This window comes from Ovis aries, chromosome 20 (assembly GCF_016772045.2).
Source record: "Ovis aries strain OAR_USU_Benz2616 breed Rambouillet chromosome 20, ARS-UI_Ramb_v3.0, whole genome shotgun sequence".
NCBI lineage: Eukaryota > Metazoa > Chordata > Mammalia > Artiodactyla > Bovidae > Ovis > Ovis aries.
This window is the reverse complement of record NC_056073.1, coordinates 40,668,048-40,680,087: the sequence shown is the minus strand read 5'-3', so window position 1 is coordinate 40,680,087 and position 12,040 is coordinate 40,668,048. Positions and strand designations below refer to the sequence as shown.

The window sequence follows — 12,040 nt, the reverse complement described above, 5'->3', positions numbered from 1 at the left end:
GTGAAAATCACAAATCAGTTCCCTATTGAGCTGAACTATATTATTAATATTTTAATTGGGGAATTTCTAGCTCTGGGTTGGATTCCAGAAATGGCTCATGAGACCAGAGCCCTTGTTCTGAGCCCTGGCACCCAGCACTCAGGTCCCTGCTGCCCAGCCTTCTGGTCACACTGGCAAAGGTATGACCTCTGGCTACACAGCCTTGCTGCCAAGGTGGCTTTAGCCAAGGTAGCTGGTCTTGAAAGCTCGTCTGCTCATTCTTGGTTTGCGTGTGTATTGTAAGTGATTTAAGTGGTGTGCAGCGCCCAGCCTGAGCCAGGACTAGGCTGACCCTCAAGCTTGAATGATGGAGTGGCCTCCTGTCCCCGTGGCTGTTCTGTCCATCCATCCTTGGCTCAAACAAGTGCTCTGGAATGTATGTCAGGACATAGCCATTTGGATAGTCTTCCCTGTGGTTCCTTGTAAACCTGGATGGCTGTAAGTTGAGTTGTGTAACAGTTACACATGGGTTTTTGATGCCCAACAGATAGCTGGTTCTCCTGTCCTGTTCACTCTTTCTTCCCTTTGTTGCGGAGGGAATAACAAGCGTTTGTGGACAAGTGTTTGTGTTTATGTGCATGAGTAGGTCAAATAGGTTTCAGTGTAGCCAGAGAAACAAGCAGCCCAGACCCATCCCCATCCAGGGTGTGCGAGTCTTTCCTCACTTCCCAGCTGCCCCCCACCCTGTGTCCCTGATAGTCCCGGAGGCCTCTAGGCCCCAGGAGGTGCACAGGGGTGGCTGCAGGAAGCGCTCTGCTATGTTGTTTAGGGGGTGAGGGACCTCGATAGGAACACAGCCTTCAGCAACCTGTCCCAGGGTGTGTTGGTTATGGGACTGCAGAAACTGTTCCCACTTGACCACCATGGCAGGGGCGGTGCTCCTGGGCTCCCTGAACGAGGCGGGGAGGGGTGGGAGGCTCTGTGCGCCTCTCTGGATTCCACATGAGAAAAGGCAGGTATCCCCCAGAGAAGGAAAGTTTAATTTAGGTGCCTGGTTAGGGGCTTCCGTCTCAGGAAGTGTTGTCCCAACCACAGGCCACCCTGGCCCTCGCCACCGCTGGGCGCCGCCGCCGCCGCTGCTTGATAAAGCTGATGGCCTGGGGATGGCGCTCTTCCACCTGCTAATTCTGTGTCTCCCTTTTCAACCCAAAACAGGAACAGATTATCAGCCTGGTCAATCAGATCTGTGGCAAGGTATCTGGTAAAAACGGCAGCATTGAGAACTGTCTCAGTAAACCCACACCAAAAAGAGGGCCCCGCAAGAGAGCCACGGTGGACGTGCCGCCCTCCAGGCTCGCATCCTCCTGAAGACGCCAGCGCCGTGGGCGAGGGATAGACGTTATTTTGTAATTATTATATTCTAGTTTGGAGTACTTGCTGTAGGATACAAGCTGTCTTTGCACTAGCTCTAAAGAAGATTTTCTTCTGGTTTTAGAGAACTAATTTTGTTTTAGCATTAAACTGTTGAACTTTTTTTTGTACTTAGAATACCTAGATACTGCAGTCAGATTTTTGAAACTGCCGTATACTCACTGTTTTAAAACCCTCGAGGGGCTGTATTAATTTGTGTCGCCCCTTGTGGCTGACAAAAGCCTTTCTGTTTGATTTTTTTGTTTGTGTTTGTTTTTTTGTTTGTTTGTTTTTTCTTTTGTAATTGTTGGGGGAAAAAAGGCTTTTTAACCCATTTTTGAAGAGGGTGAAGTTTGGAGAACAAATTTTAAAACCATCAGTCATGTGAGCAGATTTTTTTCTAGAGAGGAAAAGGGATAGACACATACACACACACACACACAAAACTTGAAAGAAATGGCTTTACTTGGCTGTCTTTTCTTCTGTCACGTGCAGGATGAGTTTGTAAGTGTAAAACCGGAGAATCCCCATTTTGTTTCTTTGGGCGGTTATGGCAGCTGAAGGCGGACGTTGTTTCCTAACCATAGGCAAAATGAGGAGGTCGGAGCCACTGGGCTCTCTTTTACCAGCACTTCACTATGCATCTGTTTAAGGAGAAGGGGGAAGAGAAGAAAAAGACTGCCTGCCTTGGAGGGGTCACGTGAGGGAAACCTGTGCCTGATTTCATTAGGAAATCCATTCTGTTCTTTTTTGGTGCTGTTGGCTACTTTATCAAAAAACCCTTCAATAGCATCCTTAAGAAAAAAAAAAAAAGGAAAAAAAAACGTGATTGAAGCCGGAAGTGCTTCTTTGTCATGGATGTGCAATCTTTCTGACATTCCATCTTCATCTCACCTGTTTGTTTTACACCTTCACAGGTCAGCATTAATTTTTCTTTTTAAACTTGTTTCGTTGGTGATCACATCTAGAGCCACTCGGAGGTCTGCGGTTCTTTTTGAATGTGAAAATGCATCTGCGCTCATCTGGTCTATTTTTTCTCTTCATGTTGTAACAAAAAGAAAGAAAAAAAGGAAAAAAAAAAAAAACCCGTCCCTTTTGTACATACGCCTGTAAATTGTTTCAAATACTTGAGCCTTTTTCTGGGTGGGGGAGGGGAGGGCGCGAGGACAGATGAAGAAAAGCCTTACACTTCCGTTTCTTCATCGGGTGGACTGGATGCTTACAGGGTTTTTCTTGTAACATTTATAAGTGCTGCTTACATCACTGAACAACAACAACAAAAATAATAATGGAGTAGCTGTTGCCCTTCTCCGGTTGTGTGTACAGTATGTGTGGAATAAAAAAGGGAAACTGTTTTCACAAGCTGTTCTTTGTTTCATGATTGGACTCAGCGATCCCGCAGCTGCCGTGTTGCACTGAGCTGGCCGGCGGGGCCGTCAGCAGCGTCCTGTGGTACTCTCTGTCGGTTGTCGTTGCCGAAGACTGAACTGTGTTGGCGTGTTTAACAGTGACATGAGCAGAGTCGTGGTTCCCAGTGTGCTTGTCTGTTCCATGGCCTTGCTGTGTGCTGGCCCTCTTTTGGACAGTGAACTTCCGCCTACGGCTTGCGGTCTGACGTTTTAATTTATTAGCGCTGCTCTGCACCCTCCCTTGGGAGGGAGACTTTTCATGTTGTTTATTGCCAGTTTTTTGTTTACTTTTCAGGTTTGTACTACAAGGTTTAATAATAAAACAAAGTTTTTTGGACACCTGTTTGTCTTGTGGAAGATGAGTGAATGAAATCAGCTCTTTTCTGATCAAAGGGCTAAGGGTCCATCCCCTTGGCCAGGGAGTGGTGTGAACACAGAGTTTTAATCTCATTTTCTGACAGTGGTGAGTGGTGGTGGGGGAAACGCACTGCTCTGTGACCGGGGTCTGGTGAGGAGTGAAACGGCGTGGGGACTGGGCCCATGTTTCCTTTCTCCCTCCGTGCCAGGTGTGCTGTGCTATTAAATAAACTAGGGACTGTTGTTGGACTTGACCATTCTGCCCGAACTCTGTTAGAGCTGAGAGGAGGCCCGATTTCCTACCTGCAAGGGGCTTAGCTCGCCAGCGCCGAGCTGCTGTGGATGCCAAGCTCCCTGGCCCCACCTGCAGGGCGTGTGTATTTAGCAGCCTTTCTGTACAAACTGGCTACGTTTAAAGTTCTCAGACTTTATTAGCTGTTGCAGTCACTTGCCTCACGTTATTGTCAATTGTGTAAAAACCAAGAGCCCCCCCAGGCCACCCACCTTCACCACGGGTCTCTGTGCACGCTGCATCGTCCTTCAAGGTGGTCGGCGCCCAGGCGCCCAGCCTTAGGAGTCGCTGTCATCGGTGTGTAAGGTGGCAAGGGCGGTGTCCACCTCCACGCCCTCCTCATCAGACTGGACCACAGGCGACTCCCCACCTTCGCTGGAGTCGTGGGAGGCCGGGTCGGTACCAGGTGAGGATGAGGAAGGTGGTGTGGCTGGGGACTGGGAGGGACTGGGCACCTGGAGAGGGACTGCATCCTGACCGGGGCTTGCCTCAGGCCCTGGGGGAGAGAGCAGAGGAGAGCCCATCATGGAAGTCCTGCATCTCAGCGTTGCTGGCCACGACGAGCGTTTGAACTTGCAGCAAATTCAGGGGGCGGAAGTTCTCTGTTCCTGCAACGTGCAGGAAGCTCTTGTAGAAGGTGCTGAGCGCGGTGGCTCCCCGAGGCCACCTGGGGCTCCAGCTGACCCTTCTTGCCACCTGTGACAGGTGGAAAGATCCCGAACCCTTCCCACAGCCTCCGGTGACACCACGCTCAAGACCCAATGGCAAGTTCTGCAGGTGTGACTTGCGTTGCTCATGACCTTGACAAGCCAGGTTTACCTCTTTATAGCCTCTGAACTAATTTCAAGGAAATGGACCTTAACAAGAAAAACACTTGTGGAGCCTCTTACAGGAACCAAAACCTCACACGGGTGATAGGAGTCTTTTCCTGCCACTGGGGAGGGGAGGAAGGAGCTGCTCTGTTGGAAACACAGGTCAAGGGGAAGCCCCCAGGCCTGACTGAGGACATGGAGCTGGTGGTGTGGGACCACCAGGTAGGGGGCAGGTGCTGTGAGGGGCTGGCCTTCCCATCTTTCGGAGCATGGAAGAAACACGTTCTCCATGGCGACAGCCTCAAAGCCCACCCACCCAGGAGGAATGGTCTGAAATTTACCGAGAGGCCAGGTATAGTGCCAGAGCACCAGTAAAGATCTAAATGAACGTGAGATCATGGTAAGTTATTAAATGGAGAGAATATGCCCCCAGGATCGCCACTAGTTTTTAAAACGTAAGCTGACAGCTGAACACACGCCTTGGCCTTGCCCCCAGCATCAAATACCATCTACTGAATAGGGAGGGTGGGGAGCCACACAGACCTCCACCTCCCCAAAATCTAGTGCTTAACCACAGAAACCCAAGTCAGACTTTGCAGACAGAGGAGAAAATAAAAATGCAATTTTAAGAAAAATGCCCTGTTTGCTGAAGGTATCTGGGAAAAGCACTGAGAACCTTTGAGAAATTGATGGCTGCGACTGCCAGTGTGTCCTGCGTCCACGTCTGTGACGCCAGACTCGGGGGGAGAGTGGAACAGCTTAGCACATGGTATCTCACCGAGCCAGAGGGAAATCACGGTGCTTAGAGTGATTATGATGTCTGTGCAGGCTTTTCACCCCTACCTGAGATAGGGGACAGCAGGGTGTTCTCCTCGCCACCAGAATTCAGGAAGACGTCCAGGGCCTCCTGGTCAGAGATATCCATCAGATCCATCTGCTCCAGCATGTCCACGTTCACCTCCATGGACGACATGCTTCCCATGGGCTCTGCGGAGACCGCCACGAGAGGAGGTTAGGTTTGCCCTGGGTGAGCTTCCACTGCATTAGGTATTAGCACATTGTGTTTCCTGGGTGTAAAATACCTTCTACCCTCAAAATTGAGTCTGGAGTAATGTATTATTGACATGTCCCAGTTTGGTGTTCTTTAAATCCATCCTAGCTTAACCATGGTTACTGTTACCTCTTAGACCTTGCACAGCAGGTCCTCTTTTCATGCCCAGCCATGTGCCTGCATGTGCTGAAGGCCACCCTTTCTGCATTAAACAGCTGCAACTCAAAAGAGGCTGACATTCCTGCCAGACACCTGACGGTGGTCGCCTCTAACTTCATTACAGTTCCAGTGGGCATCTTCCCTGCCCTTAGGACATTTCTCAGGTCTTCCATCTTAACAGAGCAAGGTAGGGTCTGCTGCAAGCCGGCAAGTTGGAACTAAGAGCTTCCTGCGGTGAAAGCACAAACTAAGAAAACAACTCAGCCCACCAGCATAAAGACGCCACAGGGCAAGGAGTCTGAGCCTGGTGAGGGGTGTGTCCAGGGTCTGGAGTTCTGCGATCCAGAAAACTACAAGCCAGGTAGCTTAAGTAGATGGTGCCTGTCACAAGCAGACAAATTTCTGGATGTGGACCCATCTTTAACCTGGGTCTCATCAGGAATATAAATCTCCACTCAAAAGCCAGTCCAGTCCAGAACTAACAGCACACACATCCCTGAGTGAGGGTCAGCAGAAACAAAGATTATTATCATCTTTCCCCAAGAATCTAAGTGGCTGTAAACAGCTTAAAGATTAGAATCAGATAAGGAACACTGTCAGAAATCATGACAGGCGTTTGAAAAGAGCCAGATAACTTCCAAACAGGAAAAATCACTGAAATTTAAAACTGTGGCAAAGTTAAAAGTTTTGCTAGTAAACTAGAAGACTGGATAAGTTCTCCACTACATAGCAAAGAAATAAACAAGTGGAAGTACGAAAAAGTACAGAAGTTTCCCAGTTCAAAATGCGAGTGGAGACGGGATGAGCAGTGTTCTAAGCGGCTGATCTAGACTTGCTGCAAGGTCTGACATTCCAGACTAAGGAACAAAATACGTTCCGAGCAAGGCAGATAAACCGCCACCTGAGCTGCAGTGAGATGATGGACATCAGAGAGAAAAGGCAGATCAGGAAAGAGGAGGAAATGCTGGCGGCTTCTCAGCAGCAGGAGGCAGACTAAAGACCATCTCTTAAATTAGGAGATGTGTGAAATGCCCCCTGAGCCTGCTCTCCAGAAGTGGCGGGGCCCAGGAGGGAGGGATGTTCAGTGGAGACAGCATCTTCAGTGTGAGTAAACATAAAGCTCTGAATAGGAAACGCCTAACTGGGCATTTACTCCAGCCAGGACCGGATGATGCCGGTGCGACGGGGCACGAGGTGAGAGCTCTGTCCTGTGGGAAGGTAGGAATCTACCCGTCTCTGGGCCCGCAGTGCCCTGCTGGCACAGGTAAAAGGGTGGGGGTGGGGGTGACCCCTGGGACAGCGGAGACGGCCACCCAAGGTGGCAGAGTGGGTGGCACCTGCCATCCGCACCACCCTTGGCTGCCAGAAGTCACAGGCACACCGGGCGGTGCCATCCAAGGGCTCCTGCAAGGCTGGCCTGGCAGGCGAGCCTGCTCCCCTTGGGGCTGCCTCCTGGAGAAGGTGGGGGCACTGCTGGAAGGAGAAGGGGCACCCAGGTCTTCTCTGGGGCTGGGGAGGCCTTGGTGGCTCTGGGCTTTTTTTCTTCAGTTTTGAAAGCAGTTTTTTTCTTTCTCTGGCTGTCCTCTTACAAAGGGGAGGAAAAACAACACTGGACTGAAAAGCATAGGAAACATTTTCAGGAGAGTAGAAAGCACCAGAAAAGGTAGTAACGAAGCCAATTTGATAATCTGTTCTGTGGCAAACCTGGTTCCTTTACCATTTGCTGTGGCCACTTCATCACCATCTCATTAGGTGCTTTCTAGTTTCCTGAAGATGGAAAATGTTTCACTGGTGGTAAAGGTCTAGTTACATTCTGTTTATAGGAGACATTCTTAAAATATTAGAAACATTTAAAATGTAAGGAAAAATAGGAAGTCAGCAAGCAAATAATTAAAGGAGAAAGCTGATATGGCTGTATTACTATCAAACAAAATAGATTTGAAGGGGAAAGAAAAGCAATATTGGGGTAAAGCATAGCATTTAATAATTTTTTTTAATTCAATTCACCAGGAAGGTAATTCAAAATTTGTGTGACTATATATTTTGTGACTTTTAAAGTAAAATATGGAAGCATGACAAGGAAAATGTAAGGAGTCTGTAATTGAGGGGGAAAGGAAGGTTTAATGTACCTCTGATAATTAAGTAATCCAAAAGATATTAATAGGAAACATCTGAACAGGCCAATTTACAAGTCGCCTGAAACATACACCTACAGATCCTCATGCCCGTCACCTAGAATCTTGTTCTTAACTACACACACAACATGTAAGAGAATGCTCTAAAAGGCCATAGTGTCAGTCGAATCAAAGAAGAAACCTCCTTTTCTAGCCACGATAAGATTCAGTATTTAAAAAACACTTCTAAACAACTTCACAAGTCAAATAAATCTTGATGGAAAAAAATTTTAAAAACCCAGGAACTATTACTGACCAAAGCTTGGAGAATATACCGAGAAGAAAGATTAAAGGCACAAGCTAACAACCCGAGGGATGCAATATACAAACCTGACCCCAAGGACTGCAGAGACTGTAAGGTATGTGGATCTGAAGATCAGAATCTAAACAAGTCCGTCGGAAATTCACAGAAGCAAGGCAAACCTCTAGAACCATAGGAGAAAAATAGTTGAGCTCTTCCCCCAGGAAAGCATGGGTCCCTGACAGTGTCAGAAGTAAATTACACCCAACACAGGCCAGATAAGTGGAAGAGTGGGACAGAAAAGGGCCTCAGAAACAGGAATGTACTGAGGCCTCAGAAACACAGTGAGTGGAGGAGAGAATGGTGCGGAGACAGTCACTGCTGTGAAGAACTGCAGTGAGCCAGCCTTCTCGATGGACACGGACCAGCTGGCAGTGGCTTGAGGCGCCAAATGGAAAACAGTTGAACTTCTGGAATAAAACAGCATAATGTTCTTATAACATGGAGGGAAGGGCTTCCTAAACAAAAAGTGGGCTCAGCTGGTCACATTAAGAATAAACGCATTTTGCAAAGGCCATATTAGAATACCCACAGATATAATCAGAAAAGTCTGGTAAGGCTCTCTAGGGAGACAACCAGTAGAAAGATGGACAGTCAAGGAAATGCAAATTAAAACCAAAATAGAGTGGCAAAAGTTTAAGTATCTGACACAACTAAGTGTTGACAGCTGTGGAGCGGGCAAGCATAAACACGTGGGTATCCTGGGGAGCACCTATTACGGCTGGATAGACGCTCGCCATATGGCCAGGTAATCACTTGCCTAGCGACATACCCTAAAGAAGCGGGTCTCAAGCTGTGGACCCGAGCCGCGAGCTCCTGACAGAACTTTCAAGGTCTCTGCCTCTGCTGCAGGTCCCCTGAAAGTGCTGAGCTCAGCGAAGTGGCGGCATGCAGCTGCTCATAGCTCCCCTCCCCTTGCGGCCTGCTGTCTCATTATGCTCAGATCTGTGGTGTTTGTCCCTTATGGACTGAGTGTGTGCCCTCCCTCCCAGATTCATACCTTGAAGCCCTAACCCCTTTGGGAGGTGGCTCAGCTGGTAAAGCACCTGCCTGCAATGCAGGAGACCTGGGTTTGATCCCTGGGTGGGAAGATCCCCTGGAGAAGGGAATGGCTACCCATTCCAGTACTCTGGCCTGCAGAATTCCATGGACAGAGGAGCCTGGTGGGCCGCAGTCCATGGGGGTCACAAAGATTTGGACACGACTGAGTGACTTTGCCACACACACCTTGCAGGGAGGTGATTATTTGAGATGAGGTGCTGAGGGTGGGGCCCTCGGGATGGGAATCACTGCCCTCCTGAGAAGAGACCCCAGAGCCCTCACCGGAACCAAATAAGCTCCAGAACGGCGCGAGAGCCTGTTGTGCATAAGGTACCAGTCTGAGGTGGAGGCACAGCACCCCGGGAGCCCAGGCTGGCGTCCCTCACCCGTGCCTGATCCTGAGGACACGCCACAGGGAACAGATGAAGATGACGGCGGGACTCGGGGCAGGCGGACCACGCTTTATCTGCACTGTTGGGCTTCCCTGGTGATACAGTGGCTGAAGACCACGTTCCCAGTGCAGGGGGCCTGGGTTTGATCCCTGGTCAAGGAACTAGATCCCACATGCTGCGACCAAGACCTGGCACAGCTCAATTAACCCATCAGCACCCAAACGGCACTGCTCCCCTCAATTTAAAAAGCACTATGTCCACACCACCTCCAGTGCCTCTGACACATTCATGACGTGAGTGTCTTCTCTACATGCTTTTCCTTCCTCATTCTTAACCTCTCCTGCAGGGGCACAGAGTTGAATGACAGGGGCTGCAGTGAGGGTAACATTAATTGGGGGCTTCAATGAGGGGGCAGGGTATGGAGAACAGGGCCAGGCAAGAAGAGGAAGGCTGCGTGCAGACGCATCTGGGAGGGAGCAGGGCTTTCCGAGGGGCTTCCCAGGTGGCGCCAGTGGCAAAGAATCGCAGGAGACAAGAGACATGGGTTTGATCCCTGGGTGGGGAAGATCCCCTAGAAGAGGACATGGCAACCCTCCAGTATTCTTACCTGGAGAGTTCCATGGACCTAGAGGAGCCTGGCGGGCTACAGTCCACGGGGTCACAGAGAGTGGACACGAGTGAAGTAACTTAGTGCACAGGGGGTTGGAAGGCCAGGAAGCCCAGGACACTTATCCACACTGCCCGCTGCTCCGGAGCCGGCCCCTCCACGGACATGAGCATTCGCACATCTAGATGTATAGCACAACCCCGATTTTTTTTTTTTTAGCCGTTCTCTTCTCCAGGGGATCTTCCTAACCCAGGGATTGAACCCAAGTCTCCTGCATTGCAAGCAGATTCTTTACCAGCTGAGCCACCAGGAAGCTCAAGAATACTGGAGTGGGTAGCCCATCTCGTCTCCAGCGGATCTTCTCAACCCAGGGACTGAACCAGGGTCTCCTGCATGGCAGGTGGATTCTGTACCAGCTGAGCCACTGGAGAAGCCCCTTACAGAGGCCAGGGATCTTAAATGTCCAATTAGGAAACTGCTAGGCTGCGTCCCGACCGTGCAGATGCCACTCTTAAACCCTTGCAAAGGCTTTTTGATAATGTTGGGGAAGGATCCCCATGCAGCATGAAGGAAGATTAGATACACACAAAAACACCACCCTCAAAGGGCTTCTCTGGTGGCTCAGACGGTAAAGCGTCTGCCTGCGATGCAGGAGACCCGGGTTCAACCCCTGGGTCAGGAGGATCCCCTGGAGAGGGAAATGGCAACCACTCCAGCACTCTTGCCTGGAAAATCCCATGGATGGAGGCGCCTGATAGGCTACAGTCCATGGGGTCGCAAAGACACGACTGAGCGACTTCACTTTCACATGGTAATAGGGATTAGTCTGTGCTACAGATTTATGGCTACTATTTGTCTCTTTTTGCTTTAAAAAAAAAAAAAAAAAGTATCCCAGATTTTACCTTCAGTGAAAGCCTAGAACTACCTGGGGAGGCAAAAACAACAGCAAGACAAGAGTGGCAGGTCGCATCCAGTTTAGGTTCTGGTGTAGTAACAAAAGCCCCTGTGGCCTCAGCCCAGCCCCACTCCGGGGGCAGCACCCCACCTGCACCCCTCTAGGGGCTCCCCGACTTGCCTCGCCTCTCCGCGACCTGCAGGTAGCCCGTGGAGAGGTACTGCTCCATGTCCTGCTGGAAGGCTTCCTCGAAAAACTTCTGCCGCTCCTTCAGCTTCAGCTGCTGGGTCTGCTCCATCTCCAGGACCTTCTGGGAGTGCTCTGCATCGAGTTCAGCTGAGGATGCAGAGAGATCGGGGTCAGGGTTCAGGAACGGATGTAAATACCCACTTGGAGGGTCAATCTCGTTGATGAGGCCACCTATGCATCTGCCTTGACCTCACCCGGCTTGGCCCGGCACACAGGAGATGCCCAGCAAGCACGGGTCACAGCAAGCACGTGGCCGTGAACCAGCCACTTGGCTGAGGGGGCTAAGCTTGCAGAGCCTTGTGCTAACTTGTCTGAGCAGGATGGAGGTGTGAGCGGACTCCACACTGGTCCTCATGGTGCAACACAGTGTGTCAAATCAGCATGATGTGGGTTCAACTCCTACAATGTTATATGTCAGTTATATTAAAAAAAACTCTTCAAGAAAGTACATGGTGTTACCAAGTGATTTTAACCAAAAAGCAAGACCAGAATTTGCAGTGAACAGTGGTCTCTGAGGCCCCACAGGATGGACCTTAATCATCCCCTCCATAAATACTCAGCACTGTGTGCCATAGCCCCCAGGTACAACATGATCCTCTATGCAGAGACTGTGGAAACTTGGTAATGCTGCATATTTTTACCCCCTAATCAGTCGTCAACATTTAGAATACTCTGGATATTCTTGTATCCTGATCATATATGCAATGAATGCGAACCAGTACTAACAGGAAGGTAAATCTTCCCGACTGTACTCACAGGGAAAGGCGACGATGTGCAGTCCCTCACTGACAGTCACTGCACACTCCCGGAATTTACCTGTCACCTTGACGTGCGCCTCCTCCCCCCAAACCTCTCTCCCCACAGGGAGATGGTCTGGAAAGAGCATGGGGCTGGCTCGGGCCCTTCCCCTTT

General features: G+C 49.9%; 2 protein-coding genes across 15 annotated transcripts in view; one reads left to right on the top strand and one right to left on the bottom strand.

Annotated features, from left to right (window-relative positions):
* The window catches only part of JARID2 (jumonji and AT-rich interaction domain containing 2), a 230,643-nt gene extending 227,508 nt beyond the window's left edge, over positions 1-3,135 (top strand). For all 11 annotated transcript variants that reach the window (XM_042236974.2, XM_027959027.3, XM_060403774.1 and 8 more), the window contains one exon: positions 1,195-3,135. In XM_042236974.2, the coding sequence (XP_042092908.1) occupies positions 1,195-1,347 (153 nt within the window). In that variant the 3' untranslated portion in view covers positions 1,348-3,135. The remainder of the gene's footprint in view (positions 1-1,194) is intronic.
* Positions 3,136-3,562: 427 nt separating this feature from the next.
* DTNBP1 (dystrobrevin binding protein 1) overlaps positions 3,563-12,040 on the bottom strand; it is a 293,153-nt gene continuing 284,675 nt past the window's right edge. For 2 of the 4 annotated variants that reach the window (XM_060402979.1, XM_060402981.1), the window contains 3 exons: positions 11,060-11,215; positions 5,103-5,246; positions 3,563-3,943 (listed from right to left, as the gene is read on the bottom strand). In XM_060402979.1, coding sequence (XP_060258962.1) covers positions 3,726-3,943; positions 5,103-5,246; positions 11,060-11,215 — 518 coding nt within the window. In that variant the 3' untranslated portion in view covers positions 3,563-3,725. 4 annotated transcript variants of the gene reach the window in all.